General features: G+C 40.5%; 1 protein-coding gene across 2 annotated transcripts in view; it reads right to left on the bottom strand.

Moving 5' to 3' along the window:
- The window catches only part of PUM3 (pumilio RNA binding family member 3), a 47,669-nt gene that overhangs the window by 10,388 nt on the left and 18,575 nt on the right, over positions 1 to 18,706 (bottom strand). For both annotated transcript variants that reach the window (XM_087858779.1, XM_045772419.2), the window contains exons 12-14: positions 18,281 to 18,334; positions 14,819 to 14,899; positions 6,148 to 6,290 (exon numbers count right to left, since the gene is read on the bottom strand). In XM_087858779.1, the coding sequence (XP_087714905.1) occupies positions 6,148 to 6,290; positions 14,819 to 14,899; positions 18,281 to 18,334 (278 nt within the window). The remainder of the gene's footprint in view (positions 1 to 6,147; positions 6,291 to 14,818; positions 14,900 to 18,280; positions 18,335 to 18,706) is intronic.

The raw sequence follows: 18,706 nt of genomic DNA, 5'->3' as shown, positions 1-18,706 counted from the left end.
GACAGCCGGTCTGACTGCAGGCTCTGCCCACCAACGAAAGTTTCTCAGGGGACAACACCGCAGTTTGGCGCCACTGCATCTCTGGCAAACGCCTGGTCTGCCTCAACTCAAGTCCAAGGCGGTCCCCCACTGGCCCACTAACAACACAGGGACCAAACACCGCCCACGACAGGGTAAGAGAGCCCCTGCACATAAGTGGAATGAAGGAAAAAAGTGGCTCGGCCACAACAGTAGGGTGCACACAGCACACAGACCAGGCACCCCCGAGGGCCAGGTTCTGGGGACCAGGGACACCTCACTGCAGGACACTACAGGACCTCTGCCTCATAAGGCCACTACCATCAAGGGCAGGAGACATGGCTGACTTTCCTAACACACAGAAACAGACGCAGAGAGTTAGACAAAATGAGGACTATATCTCAAATGAAAGAACAGGACCCAAACAGCAAGAAACCTAAATGAAACAGAGGTAATAATACACCTGATAGAGAATTTCTAGTAATGGTCATAAAGATACTCACTGGACTTGAGAAGAGTGGGAAAGCTCGGTGAGATCCTCAACAAAGAGACAGAAAACACAAAGGAACCAATCAGACATGAAGAATATAGTAACTGAGATTAAAAATATGCTGGATAGAATAAATAGTAGACTACTCTTCCAGTAACAGAATAGATCAGTGACCCGGAGGACAGAGTAATGGAAAGCAATCAAGCTGAAACAAGAAACAATAATAAAAAATGAAAACAGATTTAAAGGAACTCAGTGACATCATCAAGCATAACAGTATTCACATTATAGGGATCCCGGAAAAAGAAGAGAGAGAAAAGGGGCAGAAGACTTACTTGAAGCAATAGCAGCTAAAAATTTTCCAAATCTAAGAAAGAAAACATACCCAGACCCAGGAGGTACAGACAGCTCCCAACAAAATCAAACCAAGGAGGTCCACACCAAGACAAGTAATAATTCAAATGATGAAAAGTAGTGATAAAGAGAGAATTTTAAAAGCAGCAAGAGAAAAGAAACCATTTATATACAAGGGAAATCCCTAAGGCCAGCAGCAGACTTTCCAGCAGAAACTTGACAGGCCAGAAGCAAGTGGCACGATACATTCAAAGTGCACAAAGAAAAAAACCTGCAACCAAGAAAATTACTCAACAAGGTTATCATTCAGAATAGAAGGAGAGAGAGTTTCCCAGGCACCACTAAACCAGGCCTATAAGAAATGTTAAAGTGGACTCTAAGTAGAAACGAAAGACCATAAGCAGAATTAAGTAAAGTAGGAAGCATAAAAGTAGTAACATTATGTAAATCTATAAAAATCAGTCAAGGGAGTCACAAAATAAAAGGATGGAAAGTATAACACCACATAGCTAAAATGAAGGGGGAGGAGAAAGCTAACAATTTAGCACTTTTAGAACAGGTTCGAACGAAGGGACTATCAACTTAACATGGACTGCTATATGCATAAGATGTCATATATAAACCTAATGATGACCACAATTCAAAAAAACCAGCAATAGATATGAACTGAATAAAGAAAAAGGAATCCACGTATATCATTAACCAAAACCAGCAAACTGTGAAAGACAAGAGCAAGAGAAGGAACTGAAAACTATAAAAAAACCCATAAAATTAGTAACAAAAGGCAGTAAGTACACATCGATCAATATTTACTTTGAATGGAAATGGACTAAACACTCCAATGAAAACACAGGTTGACAGAATGTATAAAAAAAGACCCATCTAAACGTTGCCTACAAGACTCATTTCAGACCTAAAGACATGCACAATGCTAGTGAGGGGATGGAGAAGCATCTAGCACGCAGATGGAAGTGAAAAGATAGCTGGGGTGGCGATACTGAGATCGGACAAAACAGACCTTAAAACAAAGACCGCAACAAGAGACCGATGAGGATACTACACCATTATTAAGGGGATAATCCAACAAGAAGATACAACGATTGTAAATATTCATGCACCCAATGTGGGAGCAGCCAAATACACAAAGCAGTTAATAACAGACAGAAAGGAAGCAATGAATAGTAATACAACAATAATACAATAATACAACAACAGGGGACCTTAACACCCCCTTACATCAATGGACAGATCACGTGAACAGAACATCAACAAGGAAACAGTGGCTACGAATGACACACTGCACCAGAGGGATGGAACAGATGTAACAGATACATTCAGAACATTCCAACCTAAAACAGTAGAATACACATTCTTTTCAAGTTCATATGGAACATTCTACAGAATAGATCACATATTAGTTCACAAAACAAATCTCAACAAATTCAGAAAGAATCACGTCATATTATGTGTCTTTTCTGACCACAATGCTTTGAAAGTAGGAATCAACCACAAGAAAAAATCTGCAAAGAACACAAATACATGGAAATTAAATAACATGCTACTAAACAATGAATGGATCAACCAAAAAATCAAAGAGGAAATGAAAAAACGCTAGGAGACAAATGAAAATGAACACCCAAGTGGTGCTAAGCAGTAAATACATAGCAACAGCGGCCTGCCTCCAGAAGCAAGAAACACCTCGGAGAGGTAATCTAACCTTACCCCTAAGAGAGCTAGAAAAAGAAGAACAATGAAACCCAAAACCAGTAGAAGGAAGGAAATAATGAAGATCAGAGCAGAAATAAAATAGAAACTAAAAAAAACCCAATAGAACAGATCAATGAAACCAGGAGCTGGTTCTTTGAAAAGATGAACAAATTGATAAACATTTAGCCAGACTTATCAAAAAAAGAGAGGGCTCGGGGCGCCTGGGTGGCTCAGCTGTTAAGCGTCTGCCTGCGGCTCAGGTCATGAGCCCAGCGTTCTGGGATTGAGCCCCTCATTGGGCTCCCTGCTCAGCAGGAAGCCTGCTTCTCCCTCTCCCACTCCCCCTGCTTGTGTTCCCTCTCTCGCTGCCTCTCTGTCAAATAAATAAATAAAATCTTAAAAAAAAAAAAAAAAAAAAGAGAGGGCTCAAATAAATAAACTCAGAAATTAAAGACGAGAAGTAACAACCCACACCACAGAAACACAAAGAATTACAAAAGAATCTTATGAAAAATTAAATGCCCACAAACTGGACAACCTATAAAAAAGGGATAAATTCCTAGAAACATATAACGTCCGAAAACTAAATCCGGAGGAAACAGGAAATTTGAACAGGCTGACTACCAGCAATGAAACTGAAAGAGTAATAAAAAAATTTCCAACAAACAAAAGTCCAGGATCAGATGGCTTCACCAGTGAATTCTATCAACATTTAATGAAGAGTTAATACCTATTCTTTTCAAACTATTCCAGAAAATGGAAGGAAAGCTTCTAAATTCATTCTATAAGGCCAGCATTACCCCGATACCAAACCAGACAAAGGCAACTACAAAAAAGAAAGAGAATCACAGGGCAATCTCTCTGATGAACACAGATGCAAAAATCCTCAACAAAATATTAGCAAACCAAATCCATTAATACATTAAAAAAAATCGTCCACCACAATCAACTGGGGTTTATTCTTGGATGCAAGGGTAGTTCAATACTCACAAATCAATCGACATGATACATCACATCAACAAGAGAAAGGATAAAAACCGTATGATCACTTCATTAAATGCAGAAAAAGCATCTGACAAAGCACAACATCCATTCATGACACATCCCTCAACAAGGCAGGTTTAGAGGGAACAGACCCCAACATAGCAAAGCCCATACACTAAAAACCCACAGCTAACATCATCTTCAATGACAAAAAACTGAGAGCTCTCCCCTAAGATCAGGAACAAGACAAGGATGTCCACTCTCAGCGCTTTCATTCAGCTGAGTACTGGAAGTGCTAGCCACTGCAATCAGACAGCATCGAGAAATAAAAGGAATCCAAATAAGTGAGGAAGAAGAAAAACTTTCACTATTTGCAGAGGACATACTATATAGAGTAAGCCCTAAAGATTCCACCAAAAACCTACCAGACCTGATACATGAATTCAGTAAGGTTGCAGGATACAAAATCAATATACAGAAATCCACTGCATTTCTATACACCAATAATGAAGTAACAGAAAGAAAAATTAAGAAAACAATTCCATTTGCAATTACACCAAAAGAAGAAAATACTTAGGAATAAACTTAAACAAGGATGTGAAAGACCTGTACTCTGAAAACTGTAAAACACTGAAGAAAGAAACTGACGGTGACACAAACTGAATGGCAACATGTTTTGTGCTGGTGAACTGGAAGAACAAAGTCCACGCTCCCCAAAGCAGTCTACAGATTTCATGCAATCCCTATCAAAATACCAACAGCATTTTCTCCAGAACTTGAACAAATAATCCTCAAATTTGTATGGAACTACGAAAGACCCTGAATAGCCGAAGTGATCTTAAGAAAGAACCCAACTGGAGGTATGGCAATCCCAGATTTCAAGATAAACTACAAAGCTGTAGTGATCAAAACAGTAAGATACTGGCATAAAAACAGACACATAGACCAATGGAAAAGAACAGAGAGCCCAGAAATAAACCCTCAATTAATCTTCAACAAAAGATTGTGAGGCAAGAATATGCAACAGGAAAAGGACAGTCTCTTCAACAAAGGTGTTGGGAAAAGTGGACGGCTACATGCAAAAGAATGAAGCTGGACCACTTTCTTACACCATACACAAAAATAAACTCAAAATAGATGAAGGACCTAAATGTGAGACCTGAAATCATAAAAATCCAAGAAGAGAACACAGGCAGTAATTTCTCTGACATTGTCCATAGCAACTTTTTTCTAAATATGTCTCCCGAGGCAAGGGAAAGGAAAGCAAAAATAAACTAAAAATAAAAAGCTACTGCACAGCAAAGGAAACAATCAACAAAACTCAGAGATGATCTACCGAGCAAGAGAAGATATTTGCAAGTGACATCTGATAATGGGTTAGTATCCAATATATATATAAAGAACTTACATAACTCAACACCAGAAAATCAAAGAATCCAATTAAAAAATGGGCAGAAGATATGAATGGACATTTCCCCAAAGAAGCCATCCGGGTGGCCAACGGACACATGAAAAGATGCTCAACGTCACTCATCATCAGGGAAACACAAATCAAAACCACAACGAGATACCACCTCATTATGTCAAGATCAATAACATAAGAAACAACAAGTGTTGGTGAGGATGTGGAGAAAAAGGAGCCCTCGTGCACTGTTGGTGGGAATGCAAACTGGTGCAGCCACTGTGGAAAACAGTACGGAGGTTCCTCAAAAAATTACAAATGGAATTACCTTATGATCCAGTGATCGCACTACTAGGTATTTACCCAAAGAATATGAAAACATGAACTTGAGAAGATACACGCACCCTTATGTCTACAGCAGCATTTTTTACGACAGCCGAATTATGAAAGCAGCCCACGTGTCCATCCATTGATGAATGAATAAAGAAGAGGTGGTATATACATAAAGGAATATTATTCAGCCATAAAAAAAGAATGAGAGCTTGCCATCTGCAACAGCATGGACGGCTCTACACGGTAGAAGGCTAAGTGAAATTAGTCAGTCAGAGAAACATAAATACCATATGATTTCGTTCACATGTAGAATTTAAGAAACCAAATGAACAAAGAAAAAAAAAAGACAAAGCAAAAACCACTCTTAACTCAAGAGAACAAACTGTTACCAGAGGGGAGGTGGGGGGGGATGGGTATAACAGTTGAAGTGAATTAAAAAGCACACGTAACGTGATGAGCACTGAGTAATGTACAGAACTGTTCAATCACTACACTGTAACCTGAAGCTAATGTAACACTGTATGTTAACGACACTAGGGTTAAAAAAACCAAAACAACCTTAAAAACACTCCTATAGTTTAAATTGAACAAATAAAGAGAGCAAAATCAAACCAAATCGTGTACACTGAGCACCTACTATGTGCCAGGCACCCGGAGGCATTCTTTTGGGATGATACTTTTATTTCTTTTTCCAGATAAAAAGAATCTGTCAAAATTACAGGCTTAAAAATGGGATTTACCTTCTGAGTTTTAGAGAAGCAGCAAGATAGAGGGTATGCGTGCATGAGCAGATTTCTGGAAACATAAGGTATTTATGTAGCAGAGGAGCAAAGGGCTCTAGCGCCTCGATTCTTCTTACCTGTGTGCGTTGCCGTCTCCTTTCTGTAGAACCTCGATGATCTCTCGCACCGTATGTGCAGGATCTCTGGGGCTCAGCAGGTACAAAAGGACCTTCCTCCCGTATTTGTCGTTTACTATGTTAGGCAAGGAACTAATAATTTCCTGGAAAATTAAGAAACAAAAAACTGAACCTATGTGCTTAAAATAATATACACTTGAAATCTGAAGGGTACAGAAGGCTCCATGCTTAACTATTTTCTCCCACGCACTTAATAGAAAATGTGGAGCTGATTTTGAAATCTTGTCCTTAAAACACAAAGACTGACGCTCAGAGCACAGAACTGATCCTGGATTGTCACCAGCATTACTGAACAAGCTGTTTATAGAACTGACCAAGCTCAAGGACTTAAAAAACCTTTACAGGAGCTCTCTTCCTTCACTGTGACCAATAGTTCTCAGGCCACTGTTACTAGGAACGTGGCTTGCTGGGGTCACCGAGCAGATACAATTTGCAGCGGCTCTCAATGAAGAATCAGCATCGATGAAGAACATTGTTATTAGAATCTCCCCACTGAGGTGTATGTAAGAGAGATAAAGGAACTCTGTTATATGGAACAAGTGAATAAAGGCTTTTAAAGTTAGTTGCTTGTTCATGGCAAATGAAGGCTGTTTAAGTATTGCATTGAAAACAAAAATAGCGGGAAGGGGAATCACTGTAGAAAGAGTCCACGGAGCACTTACAAATAATTACACTCTATGACATTTCCAATCAACTTCCCAAGAACAATAATCTCCTTTTCTAGTTTGTGTGAATTGAAGTAACAAAGGCAATGTCATCCCCACCCCAGCTAAGCTCCTGTGTAAATGTGCTGATGTTTCCAGACAGAGAAGTCACGGTTTAAGAATTCCTTTATTCCTAATAGAGAATCTGCAACAGAAAGAGTCGTCTGTTTTTTCCCCTCTAACATTCCTAATTCTTACAACAAGCCCAATAGATACTCAAGGCCATACGTGTTTGCGTGGCACAGACCCTGCAGAACTGGCTGGGGCCACAGAAAGTCAGTGGCAAGGCTCTGACTAGTCTATGTCCCCTGACTCCACGGAAAGGAATTCCCCATGAGATAACATATACTCAGATGTGCTCTTTTCTTAAATAACCATTGATTACAAAGACATTAATAATTTAATGCAAGGAGCCAAGTTAAAAATGAAGTTGGTCATCGAAGAGATCCCAATACAACAAAATCTGTGACCCCAAGGTTAGCGAGATGCAACCCCAGAATCCATATACCAGTTCTCTTTTTAAAATCCCAACCTTCCCTCATTGTCTGCATGAAAGTATATCGTGCTTCCTAAAATTAGTCATAGCCGCTAACACTCGATAAGCACTTAGAGGCACCAGACCCAGTGCAGACAGCAGGATGCCCATCAGCCCAAATACCGTGACAACCCCATGACAGAGGGCTACAGTTCCTTTCATTTTACTAATAAGAAGCCTGAGGTTTAGATAAGTAAAGTGACTTGTAGATGTGAAGGTCACTCATCCGTGACATGGCCAACCCAGGACAGGATTGCTTGTTTGCATGATTCTAAGCCCCACCGTACTCCTACTTTTGAAGAAGTTTAAGGTCACACACGAAGATCTCCCCTTACAACATAAAGGTTTTCAGAGACGAGGTGCAAAAGATCTAACCGCCTCGAAATGAATATGGATTTCAACCATCCAGGAAAAAAGCACTTCAAATTTCAGTAAGAAAAGGAAGACACAAAAAAGTGTTCATACCTTATCACGAGGGAAGGAGCTCTTTTGTAATCTCAAGTTAAACATGTCCCAATGTGGGCCCAGGATATGTATTTTTGATAGTGAAGCATTTAGTACCACAAACATAGGCTACCTTTTTTTTTTTAATGATTTTTTATTATGTTAGTCACCATACAGTACATCCCCGGTTTCCGATGTAAGGCTCGATGATTCATTAGTTGCGTATAACACCCAGTGCACCATGCAATACGTGCCCTCCTTACTACCCATCACTGGTCTATCCCATTCCCCCACCCCCCTTCCCTCTGAGGCCCTCAGTTTGTTTCTCATAGTCCATAGTCTCTCATGTTTCATTCCCCCTTCTGATTACCCCCCTTTCTTTATTCCTTTCTTCTCCTACTGATCTTCCTAGTTTTTATGTTCCATAGATGAGAGAAATCATATGATAGTTGTCTTTCTCTGCTTGACTTATTTCACTAAGCATTATCTCCTCCAGTGCCGTCCATGTTGTAGCAAATGTTGAGAACTCGTTCTTTCTGATGGCTGAGTAATAGTCCATTGTATATATGGACCACAACTTCTTAATCCAGTCATCTGTTGAAGGGCATCTCAGCTCCTTCCACGATTTAGCTATTGTGGACAATGCTGCTATGAACATTGGGGTGCATATGGCCCTTCTCTTCACTACGTCTGTATCTTTGGGGTAAACACCCAGTAGTGCAATGGCTGGATCATAGGGTAGCTCAATTTTTAACTTTTTAAGGGACCTCCACACTGTTTTCCAGAGCGGCTGTACCAACTTGCATTCCCACCAACAACGTAGGAGGGATCCACATAGGCTACCTTTAATGTGGCTTTTCCGATTTAAGGTTTAATCAGCTCCTAAAAGACAGATGCTTTAATTTGTTGAAAGGAGAGAGCGAAAATGATATAAAGCTTAGGTCAATTTCTACGATCATTAACCCACCAACACTGCTGTCCTTAAAGAAAACCAGTCTGGGGTATAATATCTTTAGAGCAATTGCTTTTTTGAAAAGCAAAAAACCAAAAAATCAAAAAACAGAACAAAAACAACGAAACTAAACCCTAGGGGGGTGTGCCGTAAAGAGCTATAAATGGCTGCTGTTTATTTCTAATTAACGTGTTTTTCCTTCGGTGTGAAGAGGAAAAGGGGAGGCATGAAGCCAGCAGTGTATTCCTCAACGTACTTAACTTTCTCTGCGGAGGCTACACTTAAGGGCTAGTACAACGCACACGGCTGGGGCAGAAAGGGCTTCACCTCAACACAAGAAGCTAGGGCTTCCAAAATACACACAAACCCCAAGCACAAATACTACTTAGGACTAGTCAGTCCCCCATTTTACTGAGCTTTTCCTTCCTTAAGTTTGTCATTAAGAAATTTAGAATCTAAACTTATGTTCTACATGTAAGGTTTTTAAGAGAGCGCAATGTTTATAAACTAACAGTCATATGAAACTAAAAAAATCTTTAAAGATGTGGTATCATTAGGGGCGCCTGGGTGGCTCAGTCGGTGAAGCCGACTCTTACTTTCGGCTCGGGTCATGATCTCAGGGGCATCGGATCCAGCCCGGTTTCAGGCTCCCCGTGGGGCTCTGTGCTGGGTACGGAGCCTGCTCGGGATCCTCTCTCTCTCCCTCTGCCCCTTCCCACCTTAAAGTTCTTAATTCTCCACATCTCACTCTCATCCAGCTTTCCTACCATCAAAAATATTCATCTTGGAAACAGTAAAATAGTATGAGCATGCCTGCATTATGGAGTACTAATTCATTAACCTGGATTATAGAGAAAGAGGAGAGAAACTTCTAGATGATCCCCCTAAAACACTAATGAGTATAATAACATGTAGACACAGGTAAGGGGTAGCTATGGTACAGCTGACTGTGTGCTGGATTTGATCTTTGGGTTCAAGCTGTATAGCCTTTGGCAAATCAGTTAACCTCCCTGCCTACCGACTCTCTCACCTGTAGAAGGAAATGATAGACCTGCCTCACTTGTGGGCCGTGGGTCGTTACCAGGAGCAAATGAGAAACTTCACACTGCAAACTGAAAAATGCCATAAACTAATTATGTCCATATTAAAGACACACCTCTCAATCACAGGCTCTTCAACTAGGGAGATTAAGGAAAGCTGCTGGGGTCATGATTCTCGCATCTTCGAGAGCGAGAGAACCCCAACAACAAAGGTTCAATTTTAAAAGTTTTTGACTCAGCTACCCCTCTTACAAGAATTAACGCAGACAAAATCCCAAGCCCCATTTGTTGTGACTTCTTTGTGCGCTTCGCTCCAGGGCAGGCGTGTGGACCGAAGCAGAGCTCAGGAAGAATAAAACCCCTCCCCCCGAAGACACGTGTCCAGTTCTGACCTCCCTGTGTCGGACCCTTATGAGATCCACAGGCATGCTTGTTTTGCCAACCCTCTTTTAAAAAGGAAAAGTAAAGGTGACGGTAAAGGGTGTCCGCTGGAAGCAGGGTCGGGCGCACGTCTTGCCCTTGCGGCGGAAGGACGGCTTGCAGAGAGGAGCGCACGACACCGAGAACAGAGCGCGCGCTGCGCAGCCTCCCCGCGGGGCCGCGTGTGGGGCCGGAAAGAGATGCACACCGGCCTCAACCTGCGAGAGCCAATATCTACCGGTTCAGGCACGAGAAACGTAATAAAAAGTGAGAACTGCCAATGAGAGGTAAAGAATGGAGAAGTACAAAAGGAAGATCATGAGGCAAGGACCGCAGCCCCTTTAGTGTTTAAAACTACGGTGATTCCGTCAGAAGTACACCTCTTTGACTTTAATCAAACAACTGGCGGATGGAGTTTAAGGAGTGTCATTGCAGCTTGGCAAGATGAAATAGTTCTGGAGGTTGGCTCCACAACAGTGTGCATACGCTCGATACCACCGAACTTAAAACTGCTGGGAGTTTCTCTCTCAATCCCTTTCACCAATGTCGTCCATCACCCTCCCCCTCCTCTCTGGCAACCACCAGTCTGTTCTCTGTATTGATGAGCGTCTCTCTCATGTTTGTTTATCTTGTGTTACAAAATGAGTAAGTCCCAGGGCTGTAAAGTAGAGCATAGGGAACGGAGTCAGCAATACTGTAATAACCTTATATGGTGACCCATGGTGACTGCATTTATTGTGGTGAGCACAGAGTAATGATGTAATTGTCCAATCACTATGCTGTACACCTGAAACTAATAAAATAGCGTATGCCAACTTTACTTCAATAAAAAAAAAGTGTGCAGAAAAAGAGGGAAAGGTTAAGATGGTAAATTTTATATCGTGTGTACTTTACCACAATTAAAAGCAAACAAAAACAAAACCAGGAGACTCTATCACCGTGGAGCTCAGACTCCTTGAAGCTGGCGGCTCCCACCCTGGACAGGGAGCTCCAGCCTCTCCATCCCGCACAGCCCACCCCCTACACCGGGCGGCCTCCTCATGCACCTGCCTGGAGCCCGGGGCCATCGAGATCAACTGCTGAATGAATGGATGGCAAAGACAAACTAGAGGAGCTTCGGGGACCGGGAGACCAGGGCCGGTGGGGAGATCAGAGAACACGATCTGGAGACTCAACCGGCGCTTGTCCGGAAAGAGAGAAGAAGGCAACGTGTTGATTAGGCTATGATTTCAACCTGACATTTCAGGAACCCCAGTTGCTCCGAGCCGAATGCTTAGCAACACGAAGCCATCTTGGCTATTTTTAAAAGCACCGCATAACGCAACAGGTTCTCTAGCGGCTGGGTGGGAAATACGGCACGTGCCTCTATACAAACGTACGGGCAGCGGACCTGGCAACTAGCGATTGCGCTAAGTAAATGCCTTAGGAAAACAAGGAGACATACGAAAATGCTCACAAAATGTGAACAGCAAAAAATAATGAAAATTTCAATGTTTTAAAAACTGTAAACCATCTAAGTCTCTATCAACAGAAAAAGGGTAAGATAATTTACGGTACACTCATAGTAGAAAACTATCTGGCACTGCAAGTCAGTGATTTAGAACAGGGTGGGCCAACCATGGCCCATGGGTCAAATCCGACCTGCAGCTTGTTTCCACACGTCCTATGAGATAAGATTGGTTTTCATATTTTAAAGGGTCACTAAAAGCAAACAAACAAAACATAAAAACCAAAAATAGGCAACAGAGATCATATAATGGCTCACAAAGCCTAAAGTAATTACAACGTGGCCTTTAAAAAAAAGAAAAAAGAAAAAAAAAGACTCGCCGAGCCCAAAGAATCTCACAAACATAAGGCCAAAAGCAAAAAGCAAGCCGCAGAAGAAAACATACAAGACATCGCTTACACAGAATTTGTAAACCTGCAGAACAGTACCATATTCATGTACACACAGCCAAAGGATAAAGAAATGTATGCAAACAATAAATAACAAAATTCATCACAGTAGGTATGGGTGGGGGGGGATAGGCAACTGGGGACAGGTACACACAAAGCTTGAACTTGAAGTGTTTGCCAAGTTTTACTTCTTTGTCATATGGTGGGAAGCTGGGTGTTTGCTGTATTATTCTTTTTTTTTTTTTAAAGATCTTATTTATTTATTTGACAGAGATAGAGACAGCGAGAGAGGGAACACAACCAGGGGGAGTGGGAGAGGAAGAAGCAGGCTCACAGCAGGGGAGCCTGATATGGGGCTCGATCCCATAATGCCGGGATCATGCCCTGAGCCGAAGGCAGACGCTTAACCGCTGTGCCACCCAGGCGCCCCTGCTGTATTATTCTTAGTACCTCTCTGTACATTTAAAAGATAATATATTTTAAAGTACACAGCAATACTTAATCATTTCAAACAGCGACTGGTCAGTGTACTGCTTTCCTTTTTAGAGGAACACTGCTGTCAAAGCAGCTGCATCATACCAACAATCCCAGGGGTAAATGGATCAAATTTTATAAGCATGTTTATTCTGGAAAGTCAAGTGGGTGGGAAGAGATGAGGGCTCAGCTGACCAGGCTGTGATTTCGACCTGACATTTTAGAAAGCCTGGTTACCCTGAACAGAATGCTTATTAGCAACGCTCTGCTTCCGTGGGCATTTTTAAAAAGCACTGAATACTGCAACAGGTTTTGTGGTGGTGGGAAAAACGCAAGAGCAATCAGCATTCCCGGATTTTATCACGAGCTATATAGTTTGATGATACACAGAGCCTGCTGAGCGTTTTTTCAGTTAGAAGCAAGAGTTCCGCACATCAGGCCACTCTCAGGGAGAGCCGCCCTGAGCATGAGAAAGTCATTAGGAATGTGGCTCAAGCAGTTGTGGGAATCAAACCGATAAGCACGAGGAGTTAAAACTGTTTCAACGGCAACTTTACGTGGGACGAACGTTGTGGAAAAAATGAATCCAGCAGACAATGGTGGCAAATCCTGAAGGAAATCTGGGCTCTCTTGAAATCCATTTGGAACACTTATGCAAATTTCAGTTGTGAAAATATTAAACAAAAGCAAACTCTCAATAGCCCAGCCTGTTTCCATTTTCATGAAACAACTTTATTCATTTTGCCAATTTATGGCCTCACATCTCTGTCACCAGAATGAAAAACAATCATTATTGATTGGAGTCAAAAGGGTAATAAAGTCACAAGGAACATGCCAAAATACTCCGTCTGTGACATGGAAGTCTTGCCAACTTGTTTCTTCCCACAATCCCATCCCAAAGAAAGTCATCGCAATCTTAAAACAGTCAAGGGGAAAGTCGGAACATGACAGCGAGGGCATGAGAAATTCACACACACTGGGACCCACGGCAGGCACCTAACCCTGCCCTAGCCGGCCTGTTTTCCCACCACACCAGCTCCGCTCTTCCAGAAAGGCTGCAAAGAGAGGCCAGAGCACCCCCAAGTGCCAACAGGTAAAGTCTCTTTCTGACCATCTACATGGCTTCTCCCAGCTCATGGGGTGGGAAAGTAGTTTTGTCAACTAAGATTTCCCAAAGGGCCTCATCTGTGGGCATCCAACAAAGGTCTGCGTCGTGCCTGGATGAATGATCTAAGTCTGTGCAGGTTGCATGGTTTTAAGACTGTTTCTAACTTTGGTCACTGCTACCAATATTGCAACTGCTTATCCACACCCCCGCAACCTCCATCACAAAGCCTGTGCCCCTTGCACACTAGAAAGAGAGGAAGGGAAGAAAGGATCACATATGCAGAAGTCAGAAACGGAGGCAAGCACTGAAGAATGCAGTTTTTACTCTGAAGTGCTTTTACCAAAAGGAAAAGGGTTTTTCTGAGGGCCCACTTAGGGTTAAAGGAACTGCATTTAATTATTACCCCTCTGCCATCACTGTGCCACGCTCGAAGGAATTGCTGAAACGAAAAAAGGAAGCTGGTCTGTTAACTCTAGTAAGAACATTTAATAGGACTCTGAAAAAGCTTTCGTGAACGCTCTACGGAGTATCACAACTGAGTGAGTTTTACCAGTGCTTCTTTTCCAGCTCCATGCAGCACCGACGCGATGATGAACCAGGGAACTGTGCGGAGGTAGTTTCGCCAAAGGGAGAAGGAGAGAAAGGACACCCTCTGCCTGCGAGCCCCTGAGTAACTGCAGGATTACTACGGCACGAATTTCTGATCACACCTGAACACTGCACTGCTCATTTTTCATTTAGCACATCATGGGGTCAAAAAGCCATGTGATCCTAATGTAACCAGTCTTTTGCAAATTTAAAATAATATTAATCATTAATATCAAGTTACAAGATTGTGGTTTATATAGGGAAAAAGCAAATGCCCCCAAATAGAACTGAGACAACCGAAAAAAACAAACAAACAAAAAACCCCAAAAAACCCCCAAATACCAGTGGAAAGCACACTTCAACATCTTTACACATACAGGTGTAAAATCAGACATGGCTGCAAGCGATGTATCAATTTAACGTATAGGCAAGATCATCAGAATTACTTACTGATACGATTATCTGCTTCACAAGCTTAGTATCATCGATACAATCGAATGCCGCCAGTAAGACCAAATGGGAGTACTGGCCCTGTAAGAAATGGAAGCCAGGGGAGGTGAGAAAAATGGACCGCTTCTCCCTTTTACTCCCCCCAGGGAGGCGCTTTATAAAGGTTACCAACCTGACAACTGTCTCACATAATACAAACAAGACAGATGAAAGCCATTCCAAGGAATTTCCCCTCTTATCAGGACCTAGTTAATTATATTCTAGGTTGATTTAAAAAAGAACAAAGAAAAACAAAAGCACATTCTTCAATATCAAATAGCCGAGGCTCATTTTTTTTGACTAACCAGGATATAACACCTCTCAAAAACAGGTATCCTGTTAATAAATAACTTCTTGAAAATTACACTAAAAAACTTCAAGTGAAAAAAAAAAAAACCCTAAGAACGTAAAACTTTCAATGGTGAAAAACAAAGTATATAAACTCAGATATAATCACATATATGATACAAAATATACATAACACATGTACAAAGAAAATCATGGAAGGAAGAACACTGTAATATAACAGTCTCCTCTGGGTTAAAGGATTATAAATGGTTTTTCATTTTTTTTTTGTATATTGTCTAATTTCTTTAAAATAATCCTATATAATCAGAATAGAAATACTAAAATAATAAACTAAAAGAATATACTTAGATACTGACTATAAGATAAAAGTTACTGCTTTTAAAAAGTATGGCAGCACAGGACCAAAAAATATATGTTATGACTTTCACAATGGTCATCTCTTGAAGTAAAAGAATTACTTCTGTGATGCTGACGTTGTTCCAAAGTTTAAGAACTACTTTATGACAGAAGAGAAAAAAATGTGTTTTCAGAGCTTGTGGCATATTCTTTTGTATCCTGGATAACGACCGCAATCTTTTACTTTGAGAGGGTATCTGACTTCTGGTAACGCTCCTTCAGAGGGAGGTCTAAAGAACATGGCAGGTAATAATGTTTCAATTAGAAACAAACTGGAGAAAAATAACAAAGGTCTGACATTCTTACCATATAACCAGAGCTCTACTAAAAATAGGCAAAGAACATGAAGAATCAGCTCACAGAAAAAAAAGGGACAAGTAGCTTTAAGCATATGAAATAATACTCATTAATTAAGGACAATAATTAAAGCAATGAAATACCATTTTCCACCTATCATCTAGGCACAAGTGAAAACCCCTGCTAATATACTAATTTGGCAAAGGTCTGGGGAAAAAGCAGGCACATTTCTTGTCCTTGGTGAGAATGTACCGTAGTTCAACTTCTTTGAAGAGCAACTGACACTTATAAAAATTTAAAATGCATGTGTTTTCTGACCTAACAATTCCATTTCTAGGGATTTATCTTACAGACGTGCTCCCACAAATGCACAAAGGAGTACTTGAGTACTATTTGAAAGAAGAAAAAACTAGAAACTATCCAAGTGCCCAACGGTAGGGACTGGTTTAAGTGAATTATGTAAGTCAGACAATGAAACATTATCTAGTCATTAAAAAGAATGAGGTAGATAAAATGTAAGTATACTGAAATAAAACGACCCCTGAGGTGGACTGCGAGAAGGAACCGAAGTAGAGAACAAGTGCAGAGTACACACCCACTGGTCTCTGATTTTTTTAAGTGCCACACGCAGGAACATGCTCAAACACAAAATATCTCTGGGTGAACACAAGAGAAACTGGAACAGAATTTAAGTGAGAAAAAGACGATTCTACAATTTCTGCTGAAGCTTTTAATACACTTTTCAGCAACTGATAGAACCAGCCAATGATAAATAAATCAGTAAAAAAAAACACTGATGGGATGAACAGCACTATCGACCACCCTGATTTAATTGACATTTGCAGAGTATCGCTCCCACCAGTTCCACAAAATAAGTTCTTCTCAAGATACTGCGATAGACCACATGTCGGGCCACGAAATTAGTCTTTAAAAATTTAAAAGGATCGAAATAATAGAGTATGTCAAGAATCCCCAATACTTGGAAATGTAAACACTTTTAAATAACCATAAACTAAATCCATGGGTTGTTCTTAGCTTATCTCCCCTCTTTGGAGGCAAGGCCTCGGGAGGCAAAAGGCACTGCGTTGTTAATTTCTCGTTACCATCATAATGCCTTGCTGGGATCAGGTTCTCAGAAACAAAAAAATAAAAACAAAAACTGTTTATACAACTAAACTGTAAAATTAAAACAATCTAATTTTATTATTTAATGATGTCTTTTACTATTAACACTTGGCAGAATTTTCTATTAACATTCTATTTTTATTCATTTCTAATTTAAAATATTCAAATTACAATGTTATACAGAAAATTTACTTAATGGTGAATAATGAATAATAAAATCTTGTCATACTCTGGAAACAACTCCCTAGAGAATCTCTTCTTTCATTTTGTGACAGAAAAGTGAGCCACCTTCCACATGGCCTTCCACGCTCTCCCTCGTCTCCGGCCCTACAGAACACAACAGGTATGTATCTGGTCACGCAGCACTAACTCATGCGTGTTTGAAGCAGCACTGACTAAATCAAGTATTCACCAGATGCTAGCAGTTCTCGTTGGATTTTTCATAGGAAACAGTTGTTATCACCAGTTTTAGTTCCCCAGTAAATTAGAAGCTTAAACATATAAAGTGACTCAAAAAAACATTTACTACTTCATATACAGTACCAGAAGTACTATGGAAAACTATTTCGTATTTAAATACACAGAAATACTATTTTTTTGAGGCAATTAATCCCTCAGAAACATCTTTTCGTACCCCCTATAATTTCACCTGGAGAGCTGTTACAGCATCTCCAAAGGATCCCAAAGAACTATAAAACTTAACAACTAGAATTTTCTCTGCTGACTTTACAAATTTATTCTAGGCAGTAATTTTCATGTTTAATAACATCATTGGACAAATTCATTAAAGAAGTAAATATCAGGACTTCAAAAAATATCTACTAAAGGAGGCGCCTGGGTGGCGCAGTCGTTAAGCGTCTGCCTTCGGCTCAGGGCGAGATCCCAGCGTTCTGGGATCGAGCCCCGCGTCAGGCTCCTCTGCTGGGAGCCTGCTTCTTCCTCTCCCACTCCCCCTGCTTGTGTTCCCTCTCTCGCTGGCTGTCTCTATCTCTGTCGAATACATAAAATAAAAAATCTTAAAAAAAATATATATATCTACTAAAAATGGAAAACTGTCACGGTAGGATATTAAATGAAAAAAGGAGAAATCTCATTTACTGTAAATTTAATATCATTAAAATACAGGCATATGGATAGAAAAAGACGGTAATAAAACAACGAACAATTTTCTTCTTGGCAATTTTCTGCAGTTCTCAAATTTTCTATAATAGACATGATTTCATTTTATTATTAAAAATAAAAAAAAGAGCCAAAACCAAACAAAATCATAACAAACTGTGGTTTTATTAAACTTACATTAGCCACCTTTTCAATGTAAGTCTTCATTGTTTTCACAATCACTTTCCTGTCCTTAAAAAAGAAGAATTAACTTTTGTTATAACTTTTAGTGACAGCTTAACAATTATATAGTCACAATTTTATATAATACTAAAAACTCCCGCCAGTCTGGCATACTCTTCACTAGGGAAAACAGTTATGAGCCAGAACAAAAAAATAGCAATATACTTTAAGTCCTTTCAGAACTATTACAACCTTAGACCTCTTTGTGACAAGGCACTGAGGCAAAGATCCAGAACCGGAAGACTACTAGCTGTAAGGCAAACCTAGTGAAAGAGAGAACTCCTTCAGTGTCTGAACAGACTTGAAATGCCTGAGAGTGCGGCATGGACGGTACTTAACTTGCTGAACAGAATTTAAATTTGTATTCATTTAAAAAGTGGG

The sequence above is a fragment of the Ursus americanus genome, chromosome 34, assembly GCF_024610735.1.
Source record: "Ursus americanus isolate L20-20 chromosome 34, mUrsAme1.1.p, whole genome shotgun sequence".
NCBI classification, from domain to species: Eukaryota; Metazoa; Chordata; class Mammalia; order Carnivora; family Ursidae; genus Ursus; species Ursus americanus.
Note: the sequence above shows the minus strand (reverse complement) of the source record. Positions and strands in the feature narration are given on the sequence as shown.